Source organism: Chelonoidis abingdonii, chromosome 15 (assembly GCF_003597395.2).
Source record: "Chelonoidis abingdonii isolate Lonesome George chromosome 15, CheloAbing_2.0, whole genome shotgun sequence".
Classification (NCBI taxonomy): Eukaryota; Metazoa; Chordata; order Testudines; family Testudinidae; genus Chelonoidis; species Chelonoidis abingdonii.
In genome coordinates, this window is record NC_133783.1 from 10,960,473 (window position 1) to 10,987,981 (window position 27,509).

Below are 27,509 nucleotides of genomic sequence, written 5' to 3' on the forward strand. Positions count from 1 at the left end.
ATCAGTGGGGATCCTGACCGAGACACACGGCTATAGGCTCGGGGCCCTCTGCAGCCTGACTGTAGTCAGCTGCCCCCGGGCTACTTCCAATTTCCCCCTCGTTTCCTACCTGGTCTGCAGGGTCGCCCAGCACCATGGGCTCCTCCCAGCGGCAGCTGGGGCCTGACTGAAGGCTGAGGCCCGGCTTTTATCCTATCCTCGCTACAGTGCCCTATCCACAAGTCTATTCTGAGTGACTCTCTGGTGCAATGATTCATTATATATACAAAGTTAAGCAGCTTCAAAAGGGGAAACTGAGGGAGCCCTACGTCACACTATTCCATAGCTAAGTGATTAGAATGTTTACCTGAGAGGTAGGAGACCCCTGTTCAAATCCTATTTTCCCCTCAGACAGAGGGATGGAACTGAAGTCAGGTCTCTCCCATCCCAGGAGAGTGGTCCAACCACTGGGTTAGAATTTATAAGATCATTGTTACCGCCTCCTGCTCTGGTTGTCATGGGTGGAATGAGGCAGGTGCTTAACTTATTCTCACAAGAAATTACACAGGTGCCTAAGCTGCCTGATTTCAGGAGGGGGTTTCCACTGGTGGAGCTCAAGAAAAGATAGGTGCCTCTCTGCAGCCTGGCTTTAGGCATCTGTTTCTGTGAGAGGGGTGGGGCTTAGGAGCCCTGCTCCCCCTTCTTTGGTATCACCCCTTGGCTAGCTTAGGTGGCTCCCTGTCTAGTGTGCTGGCTTTTGTGGATTGAATTGTAAGGCACCTATCGCTCCTCATGCATTGTATAGGGAGTCTCGGCACCTAACTCAGGCTTTGTGAATCTCATTATTTTTCCTCTGATTTTATAGGCACCTAGATGTTACAACTACTTTTCAGTTCTTTTGTTGATCCAGGCCTTAGTTACTTATGAGTGGACCATGATGGCTCATTCTCCTTAAAGAAGTCCATCACAGATAGACTGGGCCTGACTCCTCTTAAAGGGGCCAGACACTCTGTGATACAGCCCTTCGGCCTGTAAGTTACAATAACTAATGAACTCCATTAGACTCAGAAAGCGAATTCAGATGTGGTGTGATTACAGAAGTCACGTATTGATATGTGGTTGTTAGTCTAAGGGAGTCAGAGTATAAGAGAGTCTACGTTCATATAATTTATGCAGGCAATAGGTTAGAAGCTGTTAATACACCAGTTTATACTCCTGTACATTCATTTCCTCTGAATTTGGCCCTTAAACAGATTTTTCCCTCCATAGCTGGTAAGCCATTGTGTTGGTGACAAGAACAGCTATGGTAGGGCATGAAGATGCATTTTAATGCTGTAGCTATTAAGAATGTAGTGCCCATTAACATGTATATTCACTCAAATCTGCAATTAAAGTCCCAGGTATATGGCAAAATATGCTCCAAAGAGAAAAAATTGATTAAGCAAGTGATTAAATTTTGTTTTGTTTTCCCCTTTCCTGTTTCTTTTAACAGAATCATATTCCCATTTACCCATCCAGCACAGATTGGAAAAAATAAAATCTCCTCTTTCAGATATATGCCTATAATAGAAAATTAGAACCATTCTATTTTTTAAAAATCCTATAGAATTTAATAGAAAGTTATATACTAGTTATGGAACAATATAGGATTTTAAAAAATAACCTATGAAAGTGCCCATCATAGGGTGATCCCACCTGGAGCATCTGCCTGTGACAAGCTGTGCCATGACAGGCATGCCTGTCTCAGTTGCCTCTCTCAGGTAACCCAAAAGCTTCACTTCAAGCTTTCTTGTCTCAGTACTCTCTCTTTTGTCGCGGCTCTTTGGGTGTGGCCTATTACGACAACATAGTCCAAATAGTCCATAATAAAAGTCCCAAACATGTAGCCCATTTCTCACGCCAGCGCATGTAATCATCAGAACTCAAGACATCTCATCACTCGATGCCTCACATACCAGCACCATTGACCACGCCTGGACTCCAGCAATCCTTTCCTATCCTTCTACCAGGACAGCCACACAGGCTTTCCATTTGGAGTTGGGCCAGCCACATTGTGGAGGGGCCCCACCCTTTATTACATTATACGGGGTTTAGGATAATGTCTATATCTTCCTATACATTTTATCCCTATCGTGTTCTAGAGGGATTTTCCATAACAGTGGAATGCAATTGAGTGGTGAGGCACTCACTGTTTTCTATTAAGGTTAGAGCAGAGGCCTGCACATTGGGACTCTGGGTTCTCTTATTGACTCTGCCACTGACTTGCTGTGTAACCAAACTCAAGTCACCAAACTTCAACTGGGTGTATCCAACACAGGCCCCAATTCAGGACAGCCCTTGAGCATCTGTTTAATATTAAGCATGTGATTGTATCCCACTGACTTCAACATATGATTTAAAGTTAAACACATATTTAAATACTATTTTAAATGCGTATAATTTCTTGAATCATGTCCATAGAGAGTGTTGTGAGGCTGATCAAGGAGCATAGAATACTTTGAAATCCTTGGATTAAATTGTTATGGGGAAGCAAGAAGAAGAGAGAAAGAAGTGTCACTTTGAGGCATTGTAAACAGAAGCTTAAATGAGAATTCTTATAAAGAGCAGCTGACTTTTTGTTTCCTTTTTCTTCTGAAGTCTCTTGACCAATTACTTTCACATTTCCTATATTTGTTTTGCTTTTAAATAAAGGGGTAAGATTTATGAAGGTTGTGGAAAGAATTCTCTTCCTTTTTAATGTACTGATTGCGCCAGGTTATTTGTTGCAATAAATGGTAATTTGACATGGGGCTGTCATGCAAAATGTCAGTGCTGCAGGTACTGGCATATGGGTACACTTTGATTTGCTTCCATTTGTCACTGAATCTGCTCACAAGCAACACGCTTGCAGCTCTTCAGTTTACTCACTTTAATATTTGTATGCAAGGTTTTTTGGCACAGTCCTCACATTAGATTAATAAACATTAATTTCAGTGTATGGGGGGGAATTTAGGGCAAACATTAGCTTTTTGTTGTTCCGGATGGTGACTGCAGCATGTTGATAGGGACTAGTGGTACTTTTCATTTGTATCCACTGAATTTTTAAGTCTTGTATCAGTGTGATCCTAGTTATCCTAGACCATAAAGTTTACTAGAGACTTCCTTTGTTTTTTACAGCCAAATATAAACACTCATTTTGCTCACTCGTTATATAACAATATTTTGAAAAAGTTGTTGGGTATTTTGAATGATGACAGTGGAATTACAGGATGGTAACTATTCTTATGTGTTGTAGTGCCCAAGGGCCAACTAAGAAGAGGGTCCAATTCTGCTAGGCACTGGTCAAACACCATTCCATCTGTGAGGAGCTTATGTAACACCGACAGAACCCGGTGGGTGGGATAGAAGCGGGGACCTCTGGAGTTTAGTGCATGAGCCTTTACAGCATAAGCTAAAAGCCAAGTCCTTCTTAGGTAAGGCTGTAGAGCAGACTCATTTAAACTCTCTCTACAAGTGGATCTCGTTGCCACTAGATGGGACAGAACACCACACACAAAAGGTTTGTGGGTTACATATTTCCCCTAGCTGAAGAAGCGTGTCCTGAGCTTCAGAGATTTCTTTGTTGAAATCCCAGACAAGCCCCCACTTGCAGTGCCGACAGATCCCGGTTGTTAGTGGGCAAGATGAAACTGGGGATCTCTGGAGCTTAGTGCATGAGCCTCTCTATCTCATGAGCTAAAAGCCAACTGGCTCTTATCTAAGGCTGTAGAGCAGACTCATTTAAGGCTCTCTAGGTGGTCTTGGTGCCACTAGATGTGACGACAACACACGCAGGAGGTGTGTTGGTTACACTTAGGGCTGGTCTACACTGAGGGGGGAATCGATCTAAGATACGCAACTTCAGCTACATGAATAGCATAGCTGAAGTCGAAGAATCTTAGATTGATTTACCTCTCGTCCTCATGGCGTGGAATCGATGTCCGCAGCTCCCCCGTCGACTCCACTACCGCCGTTCGTGCTGGTGGAGTTCCGGAGTCGACGGGAGCGCTTTCGGGGATCGATCGCTACTCGTCGATATGGCGGGTAGTCTAGATGTACCTTTACAGTCTGATTTGATGGCAGCAAATGTCATGTTTGCTCCAATATTTATTTATTTATTGGTGGGTACTGAGGTGAGGATAAGCTAAAAGTAAAGATGAGAAGAGGATAAAGAGAGGCAGGCATGGCGTGAATCTGTATTTTATTTAATACTCTCCCTCATTACTTATTACCTTATTAATTAGTATTAGAATTTCTGAAGGAAGAGTATTCATTATTTAAATGCAATTGAAATGTTTTTAAGCCTTACTATTGTAGATCTCAACCAAATATCCTAAGTTCTATCACTGAGTCCAAAGCTACTATTACTTCGTTCAGTTTTTATACTGATTTTCTTGAGATGATGACATCTTAGTGATCCATTTTATTACCGTTTTTAAGCTGTTTGCTGACAGCTTCTGATATTGCAACATTACTTTACATCTGAATAGGAATACATTTTCTTTTAAGTACCGGTATTTTAAGGAGCATTAGGCATAGGTGAGTTAGACATAAAACCCATTATTTCATTTGCATAGAGTATACAGGAGTTCATGGTGCCTGAAATTATTTAATTAATACCATGAACATTGGACAGAGCTCTTCCTGTGATTCTGAGCATCCCCATAGTCCCCAATACGTTAGTCATTTAAAGGCATGCTTAAGTGACTAGGTGCTACTCACTCGCTTAAGCATGTACTTAACTGTAAGTGTTTTGTTGGATCAATTTGCAAATGAATACCCAGGAGTTATAGAAATTTTCCAGACCCATTACAAACAAACAAACAACCCTCTCCCAAACAAGACTGCACCCTATCAGTTTCTACAGTAACCCGATGACTTCTCTGTAAGCTTTTACCCTGCAAATATTCGCACATGCTTAACATTACACCTGTGAGTAGTCCCAATGACTTTCATGTATAAAGTTAAGCACACACTTAAGAGTTTTCAGGCCATAATGCATATGTTGGCCAACAAAGTATCTACTTTATTTTTAAACAACACATTATATAGAAAAATCAGTACTGGGGGGATCAGCATTGCAATAGCACAGGTAGGCTGGAATTCTGAATCAAAGCACTTACTACATGTTTTTCAGTACCTCAGCCAAGAGATGTTTGTGCAGTACTGGAGTATCTTTGTGAACTGATCATGAGGAAGGAATATACTATTTGTGTGATCATCCATAGATCATGTAAACTGTTCCAGCTATAGAATTAATATTATCATTTCGTACTGCGTCCAAGGCAGTGATAAGTCTTGAAAGCTTTCTGGCTTATGGCTCTGTGAGGTTTTAACCAAAAAATGAGGCCGCTCCTCCTCTTCTTCTCTAACACATGGAAAAATCCCTTCCTAAGAAGTGGATGATCTTCTCTCTTTCTAAGAAGAGTTAAAATCCTTTCAGGGAACCCTATTACAAACTTGCAGTAGGTTTTGAAGTGTGCAATTTTCATGTAAGTGAGGATCTCAAAAGTGAAACACATTAATCAGGGTTTGATTGTATCTTCAAATAATTCTGTCTCCATGTAATATATAAAACCCCTAACATTATATGTTTTTTACTAATACCATCATTGCAATAAATGAGCAATTTTTTTCAAAATTGTGGGATTAAATCTAATCTCCTAAATTCACAATTAGGCAGATAAATAAATGGCCTGATTTCCAAAAGAGCTGAGTACTCAGAGGCTCCAGAAGTTGAGGAAATTAATTAGGTTTTGTGATGTTGATAAAAACCTACCCAATTTCCTGTGCCCTTGCAGAACAGCAAACAGGATTCCACCTGAAAACTTTTGCGTAGGCAAGAGAACTGCTTAATGAGCTGTGAAAGGTGTAAAGTAACATTTAGCATGAAAAATGTTCATTAAATGTCATATGTTTCTAATATGGGGAACTATTAGTGATCCCTTCAGTGTTGCTCCGGAAGCTGGTTATATTTTACACAGCCATGTTATCAAATGCTCATTCAGAAATTATGCTGCAAAAGCCCCTATAGATATTTTGAAGATGCTCGTAGACTTGCTGTGTCTTAATAGACATTTTGTGTTACTTCCAACCCTCAGAAAAATACTGCATTCCAGTTTAAATTTTCAGCCTGTGACAAGGTAAATGATCTAATTCATGCATGCTTCCAGCAACATTTCAGACAATATATTGTTCAAATGGCCGTATGTTACTTTAGGGTATGTTTCACAACTTTTACTAGTTTCTTGATAACCATGTAGCTGCCTCTCCTCATCCCAACCCCTATCTAATCTTAGGAGACTTTACTATCATATACTGGAAAAGGGACCAATTTCTGTAACCTCCAAGGCTGGGATTTTCAAAGGAGCTTAAGGGAAGTAGGTACCCAAATATTTTTCAAGTTAAGTGGGAAGTCAATGTCTAATTCCCTTAGGTGCCCTTCTAAAGCTCAACCAAATAAATAAATAAAAGCATATGCAGCCGCCAGCGTCCATGTATGTGGAAACTGGCCAGGCTACAGACATAGTGTGATTTTACTATGTAAAAGGGGGCTAGATCTGGGGAGCAGCACAGGGGCCTTGCCCAGAGCAGAGCTCAGCTTTGTGTGAGCCCTTATTGTGGAAGGATAGGGGAAGGTGGAAGGGGTACAGAATGGACCAATCCTCCTGTCGGCTCCTCAGCAGCTGCAGTGCCATTAAGCAATTATGATAACTCTGAGCACAGTCTTATAGATTTTAGTGTCAGAAGGGACCATCATGATCATCTAGTCTGACCTCCTGTACATTGCAGGCCACAGAAACTCACTCACCCACTCCTGTAATAGACCCCTAACCTCTGGCTCAGTTACTGAAGTCCTCAAATCATGATTTAAAGACTTAAAATCCATCATTTACACTATACCTCCTTTCCTATCTACCCCATGTATTTCAAATTGAAAGAAACGGAATATAGTCTGAAGATCAGACAACAGGACTGAGCATTAGGTCTCTCTATCACTGATTCATATCACAACCTTGGGCAAGTCACCTTACTGTATCTTATTTCCTTATATGTAAAACAATGTAACAATACTTTTGTACCTCAAGTCTTAATTGAAGTGCTTTGTGATAATCAGGTATGTCAGTGGCTGATTTGAACCAGTATAATGCTATATGACTCTCTGAGCAAGCCTGTACTATGAGCTGTAATTGATGGGAGGTTCCAGTTCTGTAATGTGTGTATGTTTGTTTGTTTGTTTTGTTTTAATGATGAGGAAAAAAGGCAAGTGATCATCCTTGCAGTGGTTGTAACATGTTGAAAAGTAAATAGGAACTAAGCCAAAAGGCATTTTACTGTATCACATTTATCAAGTTATGCAACTATTACATAATTTATATTTCTGAGTGAGTGGTGAAAGGCCGCCTGCAGTTCTGTCCTTTATATATCACTTACCATCTAAATATAGGTTTGTTAGAAAGGAAAATTACTGGATGCAAATACTTAAAATAATTTGCTATTGGCTTTAGCTAAGTGAGCTATTTGCATTCTGTAATCTAATTCACATGTACCAATGGGAAAACGCATATCTGTAGAATATACAGTATTTGATTTTAGCTGTATGATGATGATGATTTTTATTTGGTCCGTCTTAACTAGTCTCTGCAATTCCCCCCACCCAACACACGCACATTTCATCTAGGTTTCTGTTGTTCCTAAGACAATATCATCAGTCACACTTCTCTTGGGGGGAAACAGCCCGCTGAATAGCTTAGAATTTAGCTTGCTATAGACCACATTCTTAGCTGGTATAAATCAGAATAGCACCATTGGCTTCATTGCAGCTATGCTGACTTACACCAACTGATGGTTTGGTCCTCTGTTTTTAAAATATAGCCTGTTGTTTAAACAGGATGCTGTGAATTTGAGTCTTGTAAAATTGGTCAATTAAATAAAAATTTCAGTTTTCTGACAGGACATCTTTTAAATAGTACGTCCTGATGTTTTTCTGCTCCGTTTCTGATGTTCCTGTGACAGTCTTTTTGGCAAGGGAAAAGCTGACTGACTAATATCCCAGTCGTGGAAAGATTTTGAGTGTGCGCTTAATTTTCTGCAAATGGGTTTGCTCCATTGAGTGTAAAGGGACTACTCATGTGCATAAACTTACTCATATGGATGCTTGCAGTGTGAGTTCATAACTGAGTGCACAGGGAACATTGAAACACAAAGTGCTGTTAAATAATTATTATTATTATTATTATTATTATTTTATTTACTTGTATTGCCTTAACCTAGGAGCTCTAGTCACTCACCAGGACTTCATTGTGCTAAGTGCTGTACAAACATGGAACAAAAAGACAGTTCACGCCACAGAGAGCTTACAATTCAAATATAAGACAAGAGACAACAGACAGATACAGAGAGACATGGGAATAGAGGAAACAATGAGCCAGTATTGGCCAGCATGACAGGCAGTGGTCTCTCCATACTAGCAGCCTAACTGCTGTGAAGTTCTCTGTAAGCATCATGAAAAAGAGAAGTTATAAAGAGGGATTTAGAAGGATAATGCATTAGCTTTGCAGATGTTTAGAGGGAGCTCCTCCCAAGAGCGAGGGGCAACATGGGAGAAGGCATGAAGATGCTTGTTTGAAAATATAATAAGTGGGTGATAGAGGCTGGCATCATTAGCCAATCAGAGATGGGAGATGACAGTGATGATTATTTTATATCAGAAGATTCATTGGCTGTGATTAGGTGAGGTTAAGAAGGCTATTAGTTGTTGGACAAATGGAAAAAAAGCATAGGAGCAGATGGGTCACTGCTCAATTGTATAAGCTGTTGGTAAATCTAATAGTTGATTTTAAGGTCTTGGGGGTAGGAACTGTCTTTTTGTTACCTATGTCTACAGTTCCTAGCACAATGAGATACTGGTCCATGACTGGGGCCCATCGATGCTAATGGAATAGAAATAATAATAAAGTTGTTGTTGCAAATACTGAATGAAGCCAAAAACCAAGAAGACCTACCAGAGATAAGAAGAGTGGACTCAGTAATGATACTGAATAAGGAAGGAAGTTTTCATTTGTTCTGCCAATTATAAACCAATATAGGTAATATGCCGAAACTGCAAAATCTCAGGGAAAATCTTGGCATCCCAGTTAGAAAAATGCCTGCTTTATTAGATGCATGTTGATGAGTGGGGTTTAATTTGAAAGAAGCTTTCAGCAAAGGCTGTTGAATTCCATTAATCAAGCTAGTAAACTAGATGCAACATTTGCTGCATGCTCAGATGGAAGAGAAGGATCTGATCACATAAAGTGGTCACATTTGTTTTAAGTTTTTGGTAGACACATTTAGAAAGCGCTTCAACATTTGTGTGAAGCTTGTTTTATAATGAACCACGTGCAGTGGTACAGCTCAATGGTTGGTATGTAGATGGCTTCAATTTTGGATAATGCACTTGCCAGTTAGTTCATTTTCATCCAATTCTATTTGTGTAAACTCAAACTATTAGCAATTAAAATTCAAGAGCATGTTTAAATTGTGTGGATTCAGACGAAGCATGGCATGGAGTCAAACCTTGATGGTCTTGCTCAGTCCTTACTCATGCGGACAAGTTTGTGACCATTTCTGGGTATCACATATGAAATAAATCAGAAGTAATATGATTCCATGTTCTCTTCTTTCACAGTGTCCAGAAAAAAAAAGATACCTAATCTTAAGGAGTTTGGCCTGCATGCAGGAAAGCTCGTAAGCACATGCTTAGCTTTTATCATGTGAAAAGTTCCATTCGCTAACTTCAGTGGGACTATATACATGTTAAAAATGAAGTACAAGCACAAGTGCTGTGCTAAATCAAGAACTGTTAAACAAAATCTAGAGTGATTTAGTTTATTTTGGTATATGTATATATACACAGTAGAACCCCTGAGTTATGGACACCAGAGTTACGAACTTGAGCGGTCAACCGCACACCTCATTTGGAACCAGAAGTACACAATCAGATGGCAGCAGAGAATAAAAAAAAAAGGCAGATATAGTACAGTGCTGTGTTAAAAATAAACTACTAAAACAATTAAGGGAAAGTTAAAAAAAAGACTTGACAAGGTAAGAAAATTGTTTCTGTGCTTGTTTCGTTTAAATTAATATGGTTACAATAGCATTTTTCTTCTTCAGAGTAAAGTTTAAAAGCTATATTAAGTCAATGTTCAGCTGTAAAGTTTTGAAAGAACCATAACATTTGTTTAGAGTTATGAACATTTCAGAGTTCCGAACAACATCCACAGAGCCGGCAACCTGTAGGGTGGCTGGAGCGGCGAAGCAAAAAAAAACAAAACCAAACCTGCAGGGTGGCAAGCGGCAGGGTGCAAACTTTTGGCTAGCGGGACTCCCTGTGCTTCAGACGTGCCCCAGGCAGTGGAGTGTGTGCCCCAGCTAGCAGGAGGGAGTGGGGGGGAGACAGAGAAGGGGGGCAGCCAGGGCATCCTTCAGCCAGGGCGGTCACCACTCGGCCCCGCCTGCCGGGAAGGCTCCACACTGCTTCGGTCGACAGAGAGGGAAAGATGCGGGCTGCCAGGCTTGCTGCAGACGTGGCACCAGCTGGGGAAGACGGAGCGCACAGCCAGCTCCCAGCAGGGTGCTCTCCTCCTCGCTGCCCCCTACAGGGCGGCCAGAGTGGCGAACAAAAAAAAAAAAAAAGGCGGCCGTGCCACCCTAGGATTGGACAGAATGCTTCCCCTCAGAATCGCCTCCCCAAGCACAAGATTGCTTGGCTGGTGCCTGGAGCCGGCCCTGAACGTCTATTCTCGAGGTGTTCGGAACTCTAAGGTTCAACGGTACATAAATACACACACAAATAGTTAATACCATAGGGCCAAATTCTGTACTGATTTTCAATCCTAAACACTTCAGTGACAGTTACTTGGGTATAAGTCAAGGGTAGATCTGGCCATTAAAGGTCAACACAGCAGCCACAATAAATTACTTATTAGCCTCGCTACCTGTAGAGATAACATAATGGTATTAAATTTAGGTGATTTATTTGAGGCATCCTTTTAGGATGAGAGAAAGGCAAGATTATCCTGGCTGGAACTGCAGGCTCCAGATGGTGCAGTTGTTTGTATTTCTAGTTTACATAATTCTCTGAAGAGTGGAATATTATTATTTATTTTCACAGATAATCTTTCTGTTCTGGTGGCAGAGTAAAGCAGTACCACAAGCAAGTTCTGCTTTGTCATCCAAAGGGAAAGAAAATCAATAGGTTATTCCATTCTTCAGCACCGTATATTATTTATACCTCATAAGAACAGTTTTTGTTGGATGTTTGTCTAATGTGAAGTGTTCCTTTGGCACTGGATCAATGTGTTTAGGGACTCCATCTTGCAGCTATGCCAGGGTCACCCCTTAGGGCACTACAAACAGCTTTGCTTGCAAAGCAAATCCAGCTGAAATTTTCTCCCTTTCACCAATTTTTCTAACAAAAGCGGCAAAAAGAACAATTAACCTTTTGATGGTATCTTCAATCTAAGTTTATGGTTTTGAGGTTTCCTGCACAATATAGAAAAATAGAATCCTTAGAAATGTTGGGCTGGAAGGGACCTAACGAAGTTATCTAGTCCACCTCCTAACCCCACTCCCTACGCCCCCAGCGCTGACTCAGGACCAAGACCATTCCATTTGTCTAACCTGATCTTAAAAACATTCAATGACAGGAATTCCACAACCTCCTTTGGTAACCTGTTCCAATCTTAATTATCTTTAAGGTTTTTCTTAACCTTTAACCTAAATCTCCCTTGCTGCAGATTAAACCAATTACTTCTTATCCTATCAGTGGCCATAAAAGTAGCACATCTGAGATGTTGTAGATGTGATCACTAGTGACTGTTCTAAAAAAATGAAATGAAATACAAGGTTTACACATTACAGTGAAAATGGTCCAGTGTATGATGTCTAAATTTAGGCCTCTAAATAAATGGCCTGATTTTCAACAGCATGCTATGTGCACCTAGCTCCTGCCACTGATCTTCACCAGAAGCCACTTGAAAAATCAGTCAATTTATGTAACAGCCAAAGTGTGAATTTAGGGCCCTAACTTTAGGAACTTGTTTTCTAAAATCTTGTATTATGAGATTTTGATTGAAAGTAAGAATAGCTCTACCTGTTTACCCACTGAAAGGTGTTTTTTTTTTAAATCAGATTTCAAAACATCTTTCATTGGTTTACACTGAAAGCACACCAAATTTTGAATGGTTTGATATGAAACGGCTATTTTTAAAAATTGGATGAATAATGAAAAGTTTGTTTTACAAAATGACCAAGCACAGCAGGAAGGATATTTGGATATACATTCCTTTTGTCACTTTTATATGAATTGAATGACATACCGGAAACAGGTAAGCTAGCTTTCTGATGTACATAGTGTAATTTAGAGCAGTCTGGGAGATCCTGGTGCTATCCAAACCCCTTCTGCCACCTGAGAGGTACAAAGAGGTCAGCAACAGCAGGGAATCTGACTCTCGGTATCTTTATGTATCTTTATGTTCAGAGAACCATATACAACAGAGAAAGGGTAAAAGTTTACAGATAGTTATGTAGTCCCTCCTAAGACATAGTACAATTATTTCTTGTTCTTTGTCCTGTCCAGTTTTAACTGTCTCAAATAATATTTCTGCCAGTTCTTGGAGTGCTAATCTTCTGAATCGCTAAAATTTTACTGTGCCTCTTAAATAACCTGGATACAAGAAAAAAAATAGCATGTACTAGAAATGTAAAAAGGCAAGTCTGTTCCTTGCTGATGGGCTAGAGTGGAGAGGATAGGGAACAAGACCAATCAAAATCTCTCAGAATGGTTGAGTGGCTTAATGTGTTAATCCTGATAACAGGATAGCTCAGTGGTTTAAGCATTGGCCTACTAAATCCAAGGTTGTGAGCTCAATCCTTGAGGGGGCCATTTAGGGATCTGGGGCAAAAATCTATCTTGGGATTTGTCCTGCTTTAAGCAGGGGGTTGGACTAGATGACCTTCTGAGGTCCTTTCCAACCCTGATATTCTATGCCTTGGGGGAGTGGAAGCTTGGACAATGAGACTGTCGATTGACATGGAGAAATATCCTTGTCCCAAAACACCCTGGATGCCATAAATCAACAGACACCAATCTGGGTTCAAAAAACCAGTTCTTTGATGTAGATATATAACTTGTCATATTGCTGAACATCATTAAATATACTAACAGGATGAACACTATCTAATACTAACCAACATAAACCATAATGGAAAAAGAAATAGAAAATACTCTTGTAAATTTCCAGGAGAAGATGCTGTTCTTATCCAAGCACCTGTGAATTCTTATTCACTTGAGTCTGAGACAGGTTAGACAGAGACTATACCTATAAAATAAACTTCACCTTCTTCTCTCCTGCCACATTATGGCTAGAGCATTTTAGCTGCCCCAGTATAATTCACCACAGATTTGTGATCACTTTTCCTCCACCTAGGGCAATTTAACTAATCCTATGAGTTAGTTGGTGGGATTCATTGGAGAGGAAAGTACATTGCTCTAGCACTGAGAGTTGTCTCCTCTTTGTCAATGTCAGCCTAACCTTAGAACAGATTATAATGGCCACAGCAGCACCTGGAGAGTATTTTCTATTCTAGTTCTGTCTTTTATTGGACAATGCCATTTAGAGATGTACTTTATATTCTCATTTACTTGGTGCATTAGGGGGCAGCTGGGATAATAAACCCTCTCTTTTGAATTGGGGAAAGTATCATTTCAATATGACTGTCAGGAAAAAAGCTCTGCAACTCAGATATAATGTCACATTTTCTCTTCAAGGTAGTAATAAATTAATCCTTTAGTGAGCCCAAGTGTATCCTCTGTTATGCTCATTAGTAGATATTCCCAGGTGCCTATGTATTTATAAAGTGTAAATTAAAGCGACTTTAAGACTAGCAACAAGTGCACACCGTGCAAGGACCATAAAGCAGAGCATTTTTCCCACATCAGCAATTATCTGTTTAGAAAGGAACACGTAACATTAAATATTAAAATGAATAAACTTCCCATCTTAGTAATATGTTAGGTCTTCAGAACATAATGATTCAAAACAGAGCAGAAATCACAATAATAAACTATGATACAGTCACATTGTTTAGTTAATGACCCAGTCTTTTGGAGTGATGCATGGACTTCAGCAATATAATATCTGTTGTATACATTTTTGGTTGATTTGAGTCCTTAAAGTAACTACGTTATTTGATGGTGAATTACAAAATCAGTCCTGTGGATACCTCTAGATTTATACCAATCTAGGTTAGAATCAGATTAGGTGGATAAAAAAGAATGTTACGAACGCTGAGGGTCTCATGCATTGCAAACCAACAAAGGCTAAGGAATTCAAAGTTGAGTCTGACAGCTTTCCTTAACTTATATCTCAAGGGGGAAAGAGAGGCAAATATAAATATTTTAAATGGTATTGGGACTCTTTTAATTCTTTTTTCACACATTTGTCTCTGTAATTTTTAGCCTGAAATATGTTTGCATAAAATATTATACAAATAACGAACCATTCCATGAATATCCTAATCTCATTGTTGATGGATAACTTGTGAATGAAAAAAATTCCTTGCAAATAGTCCACCCAGTTCTGCTCATGCCATTGTGGCCAGAAATATCTAATGAATGCAGTTTTAGCCTGCTATCATTCCATCATTTTACCTGCCCTTTGATTCTTCTTCCCCCTCCTCTCTTTCTCATTTGTCTTTTATTCCTTTCTCTATAGATCAAATGTGTATATATATAGGAAAAATAAGCTCTCTAGTATGTCCTTTATTAGTACTGAAACCAAAGAGCAAAGAATGAGGGGACAATAAAACACTGATATAACAGAGCATGAAGAGACGCTAATAACAACATTTAACATAATGTTAAAATAAAAATATACACTTCTAAAATAACCTATTCAGAATAGGATCCAGCTTCCACGGAAAGCAACAGAAAGACTCTCATAGACCTCACTGAGAGATGAATCAGGCTCTATTTGCAAATTCTAGACCGCCCACATTGTTTTAAGTCCTTTCCCTGCATCTTCCCTTTTATTCACCTCACTAAATCCTGGTAACAACAGAAAACACCCTCAAAAATCTCTGCGACAAATTATGTGCTCAGTTACACTTATGCATTGAAGTCATTGGATTTTCACAGGTATAACTGAGAACAGGAATTTAGCCCTCTATTTCAAACGTAAAGTCTGTGGCACATCCACATTTCCTGACGATTTTATTAATATCGTCCTTGCAAGCATCAGGTGAAATTCTGCTCTTGGTTACAACCATGCTGTATCATTGACTTTCAAAAAGCCTTTGACGAAGTATCTCACAAGACGCTATTAAGGAAACTAAGTAATCACAGAGAGACAAAGTACTGTCATGGATTAGAAACTGGATAAGAGACAGAAAACAGAGCAGGAATAAATGGTCAGTTTTCAACATGGGAGGTCTTGAAGTCAATGAGACTACTCATGAGCTTAAAGTTAAATATGTGCATAAGTGCTTTGCCAGAACAGGACCTGGGACCAGCATTGTTTAATTTATTTATTAATGAAAGGGGAAGTGAGCAGTTAGGTGGGAAAATTTGCAGATGACACACAGGCATGTAGGTTATTCAAGACTGGAAAAAATCCAAGGAACTCCAGAGGGACATAACAAAGCAAAGTGAATGAAGAGCATAATGATACAATTCAGTGTTGATAAACATAAAGTAAAGGATAACATAAGAAATAATCTAAACTACTCATAAATGTTGCTGGGTTCCAAAACAAATGTAACCATTTAGGGAGAAGCCCTCAATATTCAGGTGGACTGCACAATGAAAAGGAGCACTCCGGTGAAACCTGCACATGGGAGACCTAAGGGATGAAATCTCTGTGAAAAATCCCCTCACAGAGATGTTTCCACATGGTTCTGTCAGGAAGAAGGGGATTGAGAAAAAGTCTGCTGGGCTCCCAGGGAATCCATGGGATGCCTGCACCCAAAGCTGCATTGTCTAGAGTAGGGGGGTGAGGGTTGAGATTGTAAATTCCCATTCCTCTCTCTTTCGTCCCCTTTTTTACCTTCTCCCTCAGTATGGACTCTCAGAAAATACTCTGTAGCTTCCACAGGGTGGATAGGTGGATTGGGATGTGGTTAAGTGCCCTCCTTCCATGTGAGAGCGGAGAGTTCTATGTAAAAAGGGGAGAGTTTTCCGGGCCCTGAAATGAATACAGTGGTTAACATTTTCCAAACCATCTGAAGGACTTACAAGTCTAAGTGCTATTGAAAATCTGTGAGATTTAGGCACTTAGAAAATGAGACTTAGGAACATTACATGGAGGCTTTTGAAAAAGTTACCCAATATCATTATAATACATATATGTGTCATCTGGAATACTGTGTTCATTTGTGCTCAATCTATTGCTAAAATGACATGACACTGAACTAAAAAAGGGTAGAGGGACACTTTGAAAAGAATGGGACATTTATTCCAGCACAGTATTTACCATTTGTATGGTATTGTCAATGTACCCCATACTGGAAATTAGAGAAACCTACAATGTTGCTGTATTAACTGTGGGTGGTAAATGTCTGGTAGCAAAGTAGTAATACATTTATACTGTCCTGCGTACATGCAACCATTTTGCAGCAGCCAGGTATTTCATAAGAAATATGTTTCCTTTCAGGCATTCTGAAAGTTCTTCAAAAGCAGGAAATGTTGGCATTAATTTAAATAAATTGACAATTCAAGGAGCTAACAACATTTTCCAAAAAAGGACCCACTCTGTGAGGAAATCACAGCATTGTCATTATTGCCTTTGAAATCTGCTATTGCACTTTTTGTAAAATTGTGCTATGAATGCTTTGTCTGCTGTGAAGAGAGAGAGAGTATGATGCCGATATGAACGCAGGGGCCATTATCTCTCAAGTTGCAAATTAATTTCGATCATTAATATTTTATAGGGTATTTGTGTGTTACATTGCAGCTGAAGATTGATTTCAAGATGTGAGGAGTGTCTCCCTGGTAGGATCGTCTACCCATCAGAGAAGAACTGCTGACACTCTATGTGTGCGCATGCGTGCACGCACACCACTTTGTATCCATAATGGTGGTGTATTATAGTACTTTCGTAAAGCAGCTATTATTTAAGACTTACCTTTTGACTCATATTCAGATGCTCTAGGTTATTTACCAAATGAACATGTAATTTATAAAATGAAATTAAATGGTACCCTTATGTTCACTTCTGTTTTCTGGAACTTGGCTTTTTTCTCTTGTGTTCCATGGATGCAGAGAATGAAGAATATTCAGAATAGTTTACAATTGTGCATTTGGTTATTTTGTGACTGAAAGAGCAGGGACTCCAACCCTCACTTGCCCTCCTCCATCCCTCACTCTGATTTTAGTCCCTTTCTGCATTTCACTTTGTTGTGTGATATCTGAATTTAGAATGTAAGCTCTTGGGGGCCAACACCGAGGGCCGGCTTCCCTACCACCTCCCACCTTGTTGTCATTTACAACTATGCAAAGTGGGTGAAGAATGCTTCCAAAACAGAATAGTAGCATTCCTCCCTTCCCAACCCCAGCCCCTGCCTCCTTGTACAGGAGTAAAAGATCACAAAAAGAGTAGGACAGTGGAGAATGAGGTTCTGTGACTCCGCTAGTTCTTATGATGTGCCCAGAAATGATAAATACAAATACTATTTACTTTCTCAAGGTCAGATTGACCCTTGTCTACCATGGCCTCATAAGGAACAGGCAGGAGTAAGGACTCCCAGACATGTTCTATGTTAGGGCTGCCTGAAGCAGTCATGATATTTGGTGGAGTGCTAAGATTGCTCCTCAGATGTTATTCCCTCCCAAGGGTAAAACTGGGTGAGGAGGGGCAGGAAATAGGTGGAGTCATGGCTCCACCTCCCATGACTGGCTGGGTGGCCATGTAGAAGGGAAGGGGATATGCTGCACCTCACAGAGGGGTCTCACAAAATCGATCCTTCCTCATCAAACATGGGGAGAGCCCCTTACTATGGTCTGCGTGGTAAAAGCCCAATCTAAGCCTAGGTTCCCATTGTGACAGGGACCCTCAACGTGTAAGTTACAGTTCCCTGATTCTTTGCCCTGGTCAAAGCACAAGTAAGAGCTGCCTGGGAGTGATAGCTGATGATGCTGGGGATTACCAGAGCTCATTATGATCTAGCCACTGCCTCCGTCATGCCTCTCCGTCCCTCTAATATGCCCCATGGTATCGGTTGGTTACACTTCTCTACATATGCTGGGTTCTCCCACAGTCAAAGGGTATTCCCAGCAGAGGATTTAAGGAAAGTTTCCACTTCCTTATATCACATGAGACTCTAGTCCTATGTTTGCTAGAAGTTAGACAACACAGTATATGGACTTTATTTCAGTAGAGTCAGTATTTGCTCTGAGCTTTTCAAAAGAGTTTTTTATCCTCTCTTGTGTCTATTCCGAACAAAGCCAACCTGGGAAACAACCGTTTTTATCTTTTTTGTCCTGGTATTGGCAACTACACCTCTTTTCTTCTAGAATGTAAAAATGCTACTGGGTGAACAATGGGACTGATTGGTTTACTGAATGACTGCTAACATTCCTGAACTCATAGCCATCTAAAATTTTATTTCATATCAAAACCAGACTGCACTCACTAGTAAACACCACTGCTGCTGCAGCTGCATTGATATTAAGGAAAATAAGTCCTTAATGTTAGGTGTTGGAGGAGACTTTGTATAAAGTCAAATTCCTGTATAATGAGTCTTAGAGGGAAAAGTGTGTGTTCATTGAGGGGTGGAGGGGATCTGGTTATATTCAGACTTCTGTAAATTGCAGCCTAGCTTCTCTTATCAGCTTGTGAAGATTTATGATGGACAAAGAAACCCTTCAAGGCCCAGTAGTCAGGAGATTCTGATACTATTTACTAATTCAGGAGTGTATGGCTGCTGCTGCTATCCAAGGGGTTAGTGAAATGAGGCTCCTTTAAATCATTAAATCTGAAATGTAAACAGAGTGATTATGTTAGAGTGTTCAAGAAATATCCTTGAAAAAATTATTGTAAATGCTAAAATAATCCCAATAGGGGATATGAATGTTTCTGCATTTATACTTTAAAAAAAAAGGAACACCTGATTTATAGACAGAAAAAATACAAATAAAAATTGGTGCATTGCAGAAGCCTTTCAGCATTGCTTCTGTGATATCTAGCAGCCTCTTAGGTCAATTCAAAACCTATAGTCCTTAGGGCTATATCAGCTATCATCTACAGCAGTTCTCACTTCAGATAGCATTTAGAATTAGTCTGGGTATCAACTAACCTGCCCTGAATGACTTATCTTAATAAATATCCAGATAATTCCAGTTCTCTGTGCCTAGTTTACCCATTTACAAAAAGTGGTAACAATGATTTTAAAGAGGCTATCAAGTGACATAATAATCATCCTAAAAAAAGGACTTGTATCCTATGCTTACGTCTTGGGGAAGGTGGGAGGTCAGGGAAGGAAGAGGGATTCATCAAATATTCCAGTGTGGGTAGAACATCATATGTGCATTGAGTCAGCAAGAGGTTTGTTTTAGTTGTTCTTTGGGGCTTTTTTTCATACCCAGATACTTTCTTCTAATTTCTTGTAGAACTAGGAATAAGAATATCATTTGGCAGCTGGGATATTGGTCTATGAACGCTTGTTTCAGATAGACTCCTTTTCATCATAATCTGTAGAAAAAAGCTTTGTCAGCCGTATATAATGCCAGTAGCTGATGTTGCTTTTTAGGCATATGGGATATATAAAATGCTACTACCTAACATTTCTCCACCCGTTTCCCATCTCTCACAAACACTACTAAAAGTCAGTGATTTCATTGCATTTTGAAGAAGCCTAAATAATTATTATAATAGCATTCTACTGATCTACAGAATCATAGAATATTAGGGTTGGAAGGGACCTCAGGAGGTCATCTAGTCCACCCCCTGCTCAAAGCAGGACCAATCCCCTGATTTTTACCCCAGTTCCCTAAATGACCCCCTCAACTCACAACCCTGGGTTTAGCAGCCAGTGCTTAAACCACCGAGCTATCCTTCCCCCGTTAGAAAAATCTCCCTAGCTCTTCATGGAAGGGTAAATCTATCACATGCACTTTTAAAAGACAAGCATACCAGCAGACTCTTGAAGGAGACTGCAGATTGCTGATGAAAAACATTGGGTTTTTTTATGCGATACGTTTGACCCAGTTTGGGAAAGATAATTTTTTATCAACTGTTCTGCCATAGACTTAAAGACAATATGTCTTGATCTTTCTTTATAACTGAATATTCTAAGTCCCTTGGAGACCAGACTAGGCATTTGATCTCCATTATAATTTTTTAAAGTAAGCAGATGATGGCTTAATAAATATCTTGATTTAATTTACAGTGTTTAAGGAAGAACATAAAATAAATATTGTGTGATTTGCAGACAACTAATATATGCAAATTGCGTATGTACACATGTAATATCACATAATTAAACCTGAAAATTTTGGAAGGAAACTAATCTTATTTCTATGAATATAATATGTGCTGAGATTACTATCCACTCGTGTAGTTTATGATCCCATATGCATTCATACATTTATACCTTTGAAAATAATATACCCTATCTATAGATGTGAACTTCAATATATAGCATTATAAAATATAAGATGCATAGGTGCATGTGTGACCTATGTATTTCATGCCAATAATGAAAGAAAAGCGTTTGGGACTGTCTGTATAAACCATCTGTGGATTCACCAATCCTGAGTAATGTATCCATCCCAAACTCATTTTGATAAGACTATGCCACGTGACGCTATCCAACGGTCTTTCTCCTCCCACATAATACTATCCAGTGTTCTTTCTTTATAAAAATGTTTGTTGTGCAGTTTGCATAACCATTCTTGTTCTCTATAGCAGATACCATAAAGAAGATATGATCATAAATGAATTTAGCAAACTGGAGTCTGACAAATTTTCCAAGTAGTAGTGTAGCAAAACTAGCAGTTTCCAACTATACATATAAAATGATGGGGTCTAAATTACTGTTACCACTCAAGAAAGAGATCTTGGAGTTATTGTGACTAGTTCTTTGAAAACATCCAATCAATATGCAGTGGCAGTCAAAAAAGGAAACAGAATGTTGGGAATCATTAAGAAAGGGATAGATAATAAGACAGAAAATATCATACTGCCTCTATATAAATCCATGATATATCCATACCTTGAATACTGCATGCAGATGTGATCACACCATCCTAAAAAAGATATATTGGAATTGGAAAAAGTTCATAAAAGGATAGCAAAAATGATTTGGGGAATGGAATGGCTCCTGTATGAATAGAGATTAATAAAACTGGGTCTTTTCAGCTTGGAAAAGTGATGGCTAATGGGGGATATGATTGAGGTCTGTAAAATCATGACTGGTGTGGAGAAAGTAAATAAGGAAGTGTTATTTATTTCTCCTCCTAACACAAGAACTAGAGTTGACCAAATGAAATTACTAGGCAGCAGGTTTAAAACAAACAAAAGGAAGTATTTCTTCACACAACACACAGTCAACCCATGGAACTCTTTAGCAGAAGATGTTGTGAATGCCAAGACTATAACAGGGTTCAAAAAATAACTAGATAAATTCATGGAGCATAGGTCCATCAACGACTATTAGCCAGGATGGGCAGGGATGGTGTCCCTAGCCTCTGTTTGCCAGAAACTGGGAATGAGTGACAGGGAATGGATCACTTGATGATTACCTGTTCTGTTCATTCCCTCTGAGGCACTTGGCATTGGCCACTGTCAGAAGATGGGATACTGGGCTAGCTGGACCTTTGGTCTGACCTAGTATGGCCGTTCTTATGTTCTTAGTATGGTGGATGTTTGGGTCCCTGGTTTTTCAGTAAGCACCATATGATTTCACATCGCATTCAAAGATATGGAATCTAGCATTGATGTGACAGAGACATGGCTCAACTTAGCTGGTTTTGCTTTTGAAAAAAAAATCTATGCTTGACTTCATTGTGTATAAACACTTCAAGATCAGATTCTTAACAGTGTTCAGTTCCTCCTTGTGCTATTGATATTTATTTTTAGTTAAATGTGAAAGTTCAGTACATCCAGAACCTTTTAAAAAGTCTTGTGAAGTACCCTACTAAACATATCTGAGAGAGATTTGAAAGCTCACAGAACATCGAGTATTTTTATTCATGATGTTCTGTATATTGCTGCTGTCACTCTGGATAGTATAGAAAGAAAACACATTGCACAGTTAACTGGATTAAAGGCGAAGGCCACTACTTTTACTGAAGTACAATAACACATATTGCAGCTCTACCTGGCAGAAGCAGTCCCTGTAGGAGTCAGAATCTGAGTGAATCCAGCATGTGCTCTGGATCCAAGATGTAATCTCCAAGCACAACTCCTAAGCCATATATATCTAAATCCTGAGCCTGTGAGCAAGTTTCATCCTAATTCATTTTAGTATTGTGAATGCAATTATTTTTAATTCCATTTTTCCTACATATTATACTTGCTAAACTGCCAACCTTGCCAAATACCCAGTGGGTCTCTCTGTATTGTGATTATTTGCATATACATGAAAAGAAGCAGACAGCAGTTAAAATGCTTTCCTTTCACATCTCCAGGAGAAGGATGGTGAGATGATTTTCCAGCAGCCTGTGTTATCTCTGTGCATATTTATAACACCTTTTTGTTTTATTTAATCCCAGATATGTTTTTTGGAGATTAACTTTAGATACCCAGTTTTGAAACTGTCGGCCAAAGCTTTCTGGGTCTGATTTCCTCTTGCTCTGCACCTAGTATAGTCATTTATATCACCATAAAATGAAAGTAAATTATTACCACATCAGAATGATAGCATTTTAAACCTACTTTGCCAAGTACAAAAGAAACTATAATGAACAAAACGGGGCCACTTCGTCACCACATTCATTTGCTTGAATGTTGTAGGTCCATCCCCTTCTGTCTAGATCCTCCTCTCTTTAGATTATAAACCCTAATTGTCAGAGATTGTCCCTTTTCTGTATCTGTACAGCAAACAGAACACTGGGCCCATGCTCCCATTGGGAGCCCTAGAATGTTAGCATAATATAAACATTTAATGATGATGATTTGTGTGTTATTTGGGCCCAATTCTGACATTTTCCTGTGTGTCTTTGTTCTTCTTTTCCATGCTTTCCTTGGTATAGCAGATCACTTAGGAATTGAATTCATGGGTAAGTTTTCACTTTTCTTCCTTTTACTTACTAACGGTGACCTCTTGGGAGCAAGTTCATTACCAGTTTAAGCCAGTGGAGAGGCTGTCATTGACTTCAGTGGGCTTTGGAGTGGTCACTCACAGCCAGATTTTTAAGGATATTAATGTACCTACAGGGATTTTTTAAAGCACCTGAGTGCCTAGTGTTCATTGATTTCAGTGGTTGTTAGGCTCCTACATGCTTTTGAAAATCCTTCTAACATCTACTGAAATCCAAGAGTGTTAGGCACTAAGATGCCTTTGAAAATTCAGCTAGGCCCTATGTGTTTACATTTGCAACACGAGTTAGATTTGTTTATTAAATTTTGGATTGTCTCACAATCTTAGCCTCATGCTCCCCAAGTATTGTGGGGGTTAAAAATTCCAAGTTCCCATATTTTATTTCTGTGTACTCTAGCACAATTATTTCTGTGTAAAATAATATTCTGTATCATGGTAATGGAGAAGATAATGCTGTATATAAGGTTTTAGGCATTGGAAAAGATTCAGTAGTAACATATCTGTCTTGCTGAAAGAGTACTGTAAATGTTAAAATGCTTTTAAACTTGATGTTTTATATAGAATTCATGTTGTAATAAAATGGTAAAATTTAACTGAGGCTGAAACCGGCTATTGATATTTCAGGAAGATAGTCTGAAGAAAAATAATAAGTTAGCTATTAACGTTATCTTTTGGACAAAACCCTTTATTCCAAGTAGGGGGAAATTTTGAATCATGGAAATCACTACACACAGGTTTAGAAACCGAAAGTACATCCTTTTGACTCAGATGCTTAACCTGTCTGCAGGAGTGCTGAGTTTACCCAGTCAAAGCCCCACCTGACAGCTGGTGTTCAGCAGATAGCACAGACACTTCCTTTAAGAATGTTAGGCAAATCCTTAGCAGAGTTAGAGAACAAACTCATCATTTGTGCAAGGCATTTTGCCTAAACCAGTAAGCTAAGGTTGCTAAAATCTGAAATGCAAACTTTATACATTATTCCTTAACTAATCTGTCACTTGCTCAGATTATGCAGCCATGACTTCAGTTTGTCTTGCTCTAGATTCATATTCAAAGTAACATGAAACAAAATATTGTTTTGACATAATCATGCAGGAGCTTTATTTAAAACACACGCACGCATGCAAAAAACACACAAAAAAACCCCAGTCTAGATAGTAGTAAGACAGGATTTGGGGGTTCAGAAGGGCTTTAAGGTAAAATATGGCCATTGCTTTCACTTAATTTAATTATCTCATGATTTGGAACTTATATCAAGACACATTCCTATTATTTAAAATCAGAAATTTATTTAAGCAGTGACAGGAGGTAAGTTTTTTTTTTAAAGAATTTGTTTATATTTTTACATCTACATGTCAGTAATTAATAAAACTCCATATTGATAAACTGACAAAAGAAGGGCCTTGCCCGGCAAATGCTATCTCAGGTGAGCAGCCTTGCTCATGTTACTGCTGTCGCTTTCACCTGCATAAGGGTTTGCAGGATCCAGCCACACAGGGGGAAAATGTAACTATTTCAAGTCTTCTCAGTTTTTTCAAGCCTTCTAGACACCTTAACCAATTTAGAAGAGACTTTAGCAAAGGTAACTTAGTATTTAATCAGGTCACAGAAAAGCACAATGTGGCCCTATAAAAATCAAGAAACTCGGAGTGTTGGATGAAACTCAGGGCTCAGTTCCCTATTGTACCTGATCAGAACTAAGGCACAGTAGAGAGTGGGATCTGATAGACCGATAACTGCAAGTTTAGTCCCAACATAAGTTAAACTACATGGGAATGGGGTATTAACTTCAGAAGACCTTCTGTTTGCAGAGAGTCAGGTGTGGTGGAATCTTGCTCTTCCACACCTCATCTGCTACTATCTCCTCACTGACATACCCTCTCCACATCCCCTGTCTCCTCTCCTTGCCCTTGAAACACCTGTCTAATCCTAACACTTAATCAGGGTGATGGATCACCAACATGGAGGGTGGTGGTGGTAGAGATGATATAGGACATAGAGACCCACATTCTCCAGCTTTTTATAAGGGTGATTCCAGGGGAAATCTCCAGCTTGTGTGGGCCCACTGTGCTTTGCATAAGCAGTGCTAAGGGAACTTAAAGGACCAGAGAATCCAGCACTCTAGGAGGGAATGAGTTAAGAACAGAGTAACAGATTCCTTGAGCCATATAAGCAGGAAAGCATGAGTGAAGCATTATATATATGTATACTTATAATATGGTTTGCAACTCATGATTATTAATCTATAAAGACTGGTGGTTCAGTTCATTCAAAAATTTGGATGCTTAAGACTCAGTGGAATTAATAGAAGTATCTCCACTGATCAGTGAAGATACATAACTGGACATTGGTCCTTATGGTGCATTGCACTCATCGGTTCCCAATCCAGGTCTTCTTTGTGTATGTGAGTTCAGGCACTTTGGCACCTTTAAAATTGGAGTGGTGGGATGCATGACTAGGAGCAAGCAAGTGATCTACAAGAACCAAGATATTGGGCATCCTGCCTGAAGAGGCAGGGGCAGTAGGCCGGACATTCAGCGAGAGCCAAGCTCTAGTGTGATCTTTCCATAGTACACTGGTTACCAAAGGGGAAAAGCATATCCTCTTCCTATACATCCAGCAAAAGCTGCAGAAGACTTACATGGTTAAAACTGAGTATGTTGAGCTTATTTGCTTTTGTTTTAGAACTTGCGTTTGAAACTAAAGCGATGTTGGAATATTTATTCTGTCTTCACAGCTGATGAGTTTTCCCACTGGTGTACAAGGTGTTGGAATAGGCCCTAACTGTGTCTAAATCATCCAGATCTTAAACTGGAAATCTCATGAGACAGGTTTTCTCATAAGACTTTGTGATAAATGAAGTGGGGGCAGTAGCTCCCTTTTATGGATATCCAGGCATCCAGTAGCTATAAAATCCCTCTAATTAGCTGTTCTCTAATTATTCTACCTGTAAAGAGTTACAAAGTCTCACTCCCTTTTAGTAGCTGTTCTCTAATTGCTCTACCTCTAAAAGGTTAAAAATTCTCACTGCTATGCATAGATAAGAGGAAGTGAGTGGGCACCTGGACAAAAGAGCTAATGGGAAGGCTAGAACTTTTTAAACTTGGAAAAAGACTCCCCTTTTGTCTGTCTGTCTGTCTTGTTCTTCTGGGGAGAGATGGACAGGGCAGCAGCCATGATGTAAGACACTTAGGCCAGATGTGAAAAAATCATCAGTATCATACCTAGAAACTACTTATTTAAAACCCGAGATATGTAAGTAAATCAGGAAATGTCTAGGAAGACGCAAATAAGTTTATCTCTTTTATTTCATTATGGCTTGTGGATTCCTCTGTGCTAACCCCAGGTGCTTTTGTTTTGCTTGTAACCTTCAAACTGGACCTCAAGAAAGCTATTCTTGGTGCTTAATTCTTGTAGTGGCTCTTTTAAAATTTAGCAATAGCCTAAGTTCCCGGATGTATTTTCTTTCGTTTTCTTATTAATAAAATTTATCTTTTTTTAGGAACAGAATTGGATTTTTGTGTTTTAGGTGGCTTTGTGCACCTGTTGTTTAATTAGTTGGTGGCAACAGCTGATTTCCTTTGTTTTTCTTTCTGAGCTCTTCCCCAGGAGATGGGGGGAGAAAGGGCTTGAGGGTACCCCAAAGGAAGTGCACATTCCTGAGCTCTCAAAAGGATTCTGCATTGGGTGGTGGCAACATCTACCAATCCAAGGTCAAAGAAAAACTCTAACCTTGGGAGTTTAATACAAGCCTGCAGTGGCAAGTATTAATTTTTAGAGTCCTTGTGGGCCCCCACCTTCTGCACTTGAAGTGCTGGGTTCAGGAATTAGCCTTGACAGACTTAATGTGGTTCCAGTCAGCACAGAACCAGGAACTTCAAAGTGCATGCAAGAAAAGTAAAATATTTTTAGAAAGGTTGGCTACATTTTTATAGTTCTTTATTTATAAATCAGTAAAACAATTTTACAAATCTTTACCATAAGTATATAAAAATACAGTATTAATAATTATAAAAAGGAACTTTCTATTTTGTTTGCAGTGACGTGCTTATACAGAAGTGAAGCGTAAAACCTCGATTCAGTCATTCGAAGCTTTTTGTGCATGTTTAATTTAATTACTAGAAGAAGAAACCTGTTTAATCAGTGCAGTTAGTTCCATTAGTAAAGTTAAACATCTGCATAAGTCTTTGCAGCATTCAGGCTTCACTGTG

At 39.2% G+C, this 27,509-nt stretch overlaps 1 protein-coding gene across 2 annotated transcripts in view; it reads left to right on the forward strand.

Moving 5' to 3' along the window:
• NRG3 (neuregulin 3) overlaps window positions 1-27,509 on the forward strand; it is an 898,610-nt gene that overhangs the window by 743,299 nt on the left and 127,802 nt on the right. Inside the window, exon 4 of one of the 2 annotated variants that reach the window (XM_075072572.1) lies at window positions 23,231-23,257. In XM_075072572.1, coding sequence (XP_074928673.1) covers window positions 23,231-23,257 — 27 coding nt within the window. The remainder of the gene's footprint in view (window positions 1-23,230; window positions 23,258-27,509) is intronic. The other variant, XM_075072573.1, reaches the window with a different exon arrangement.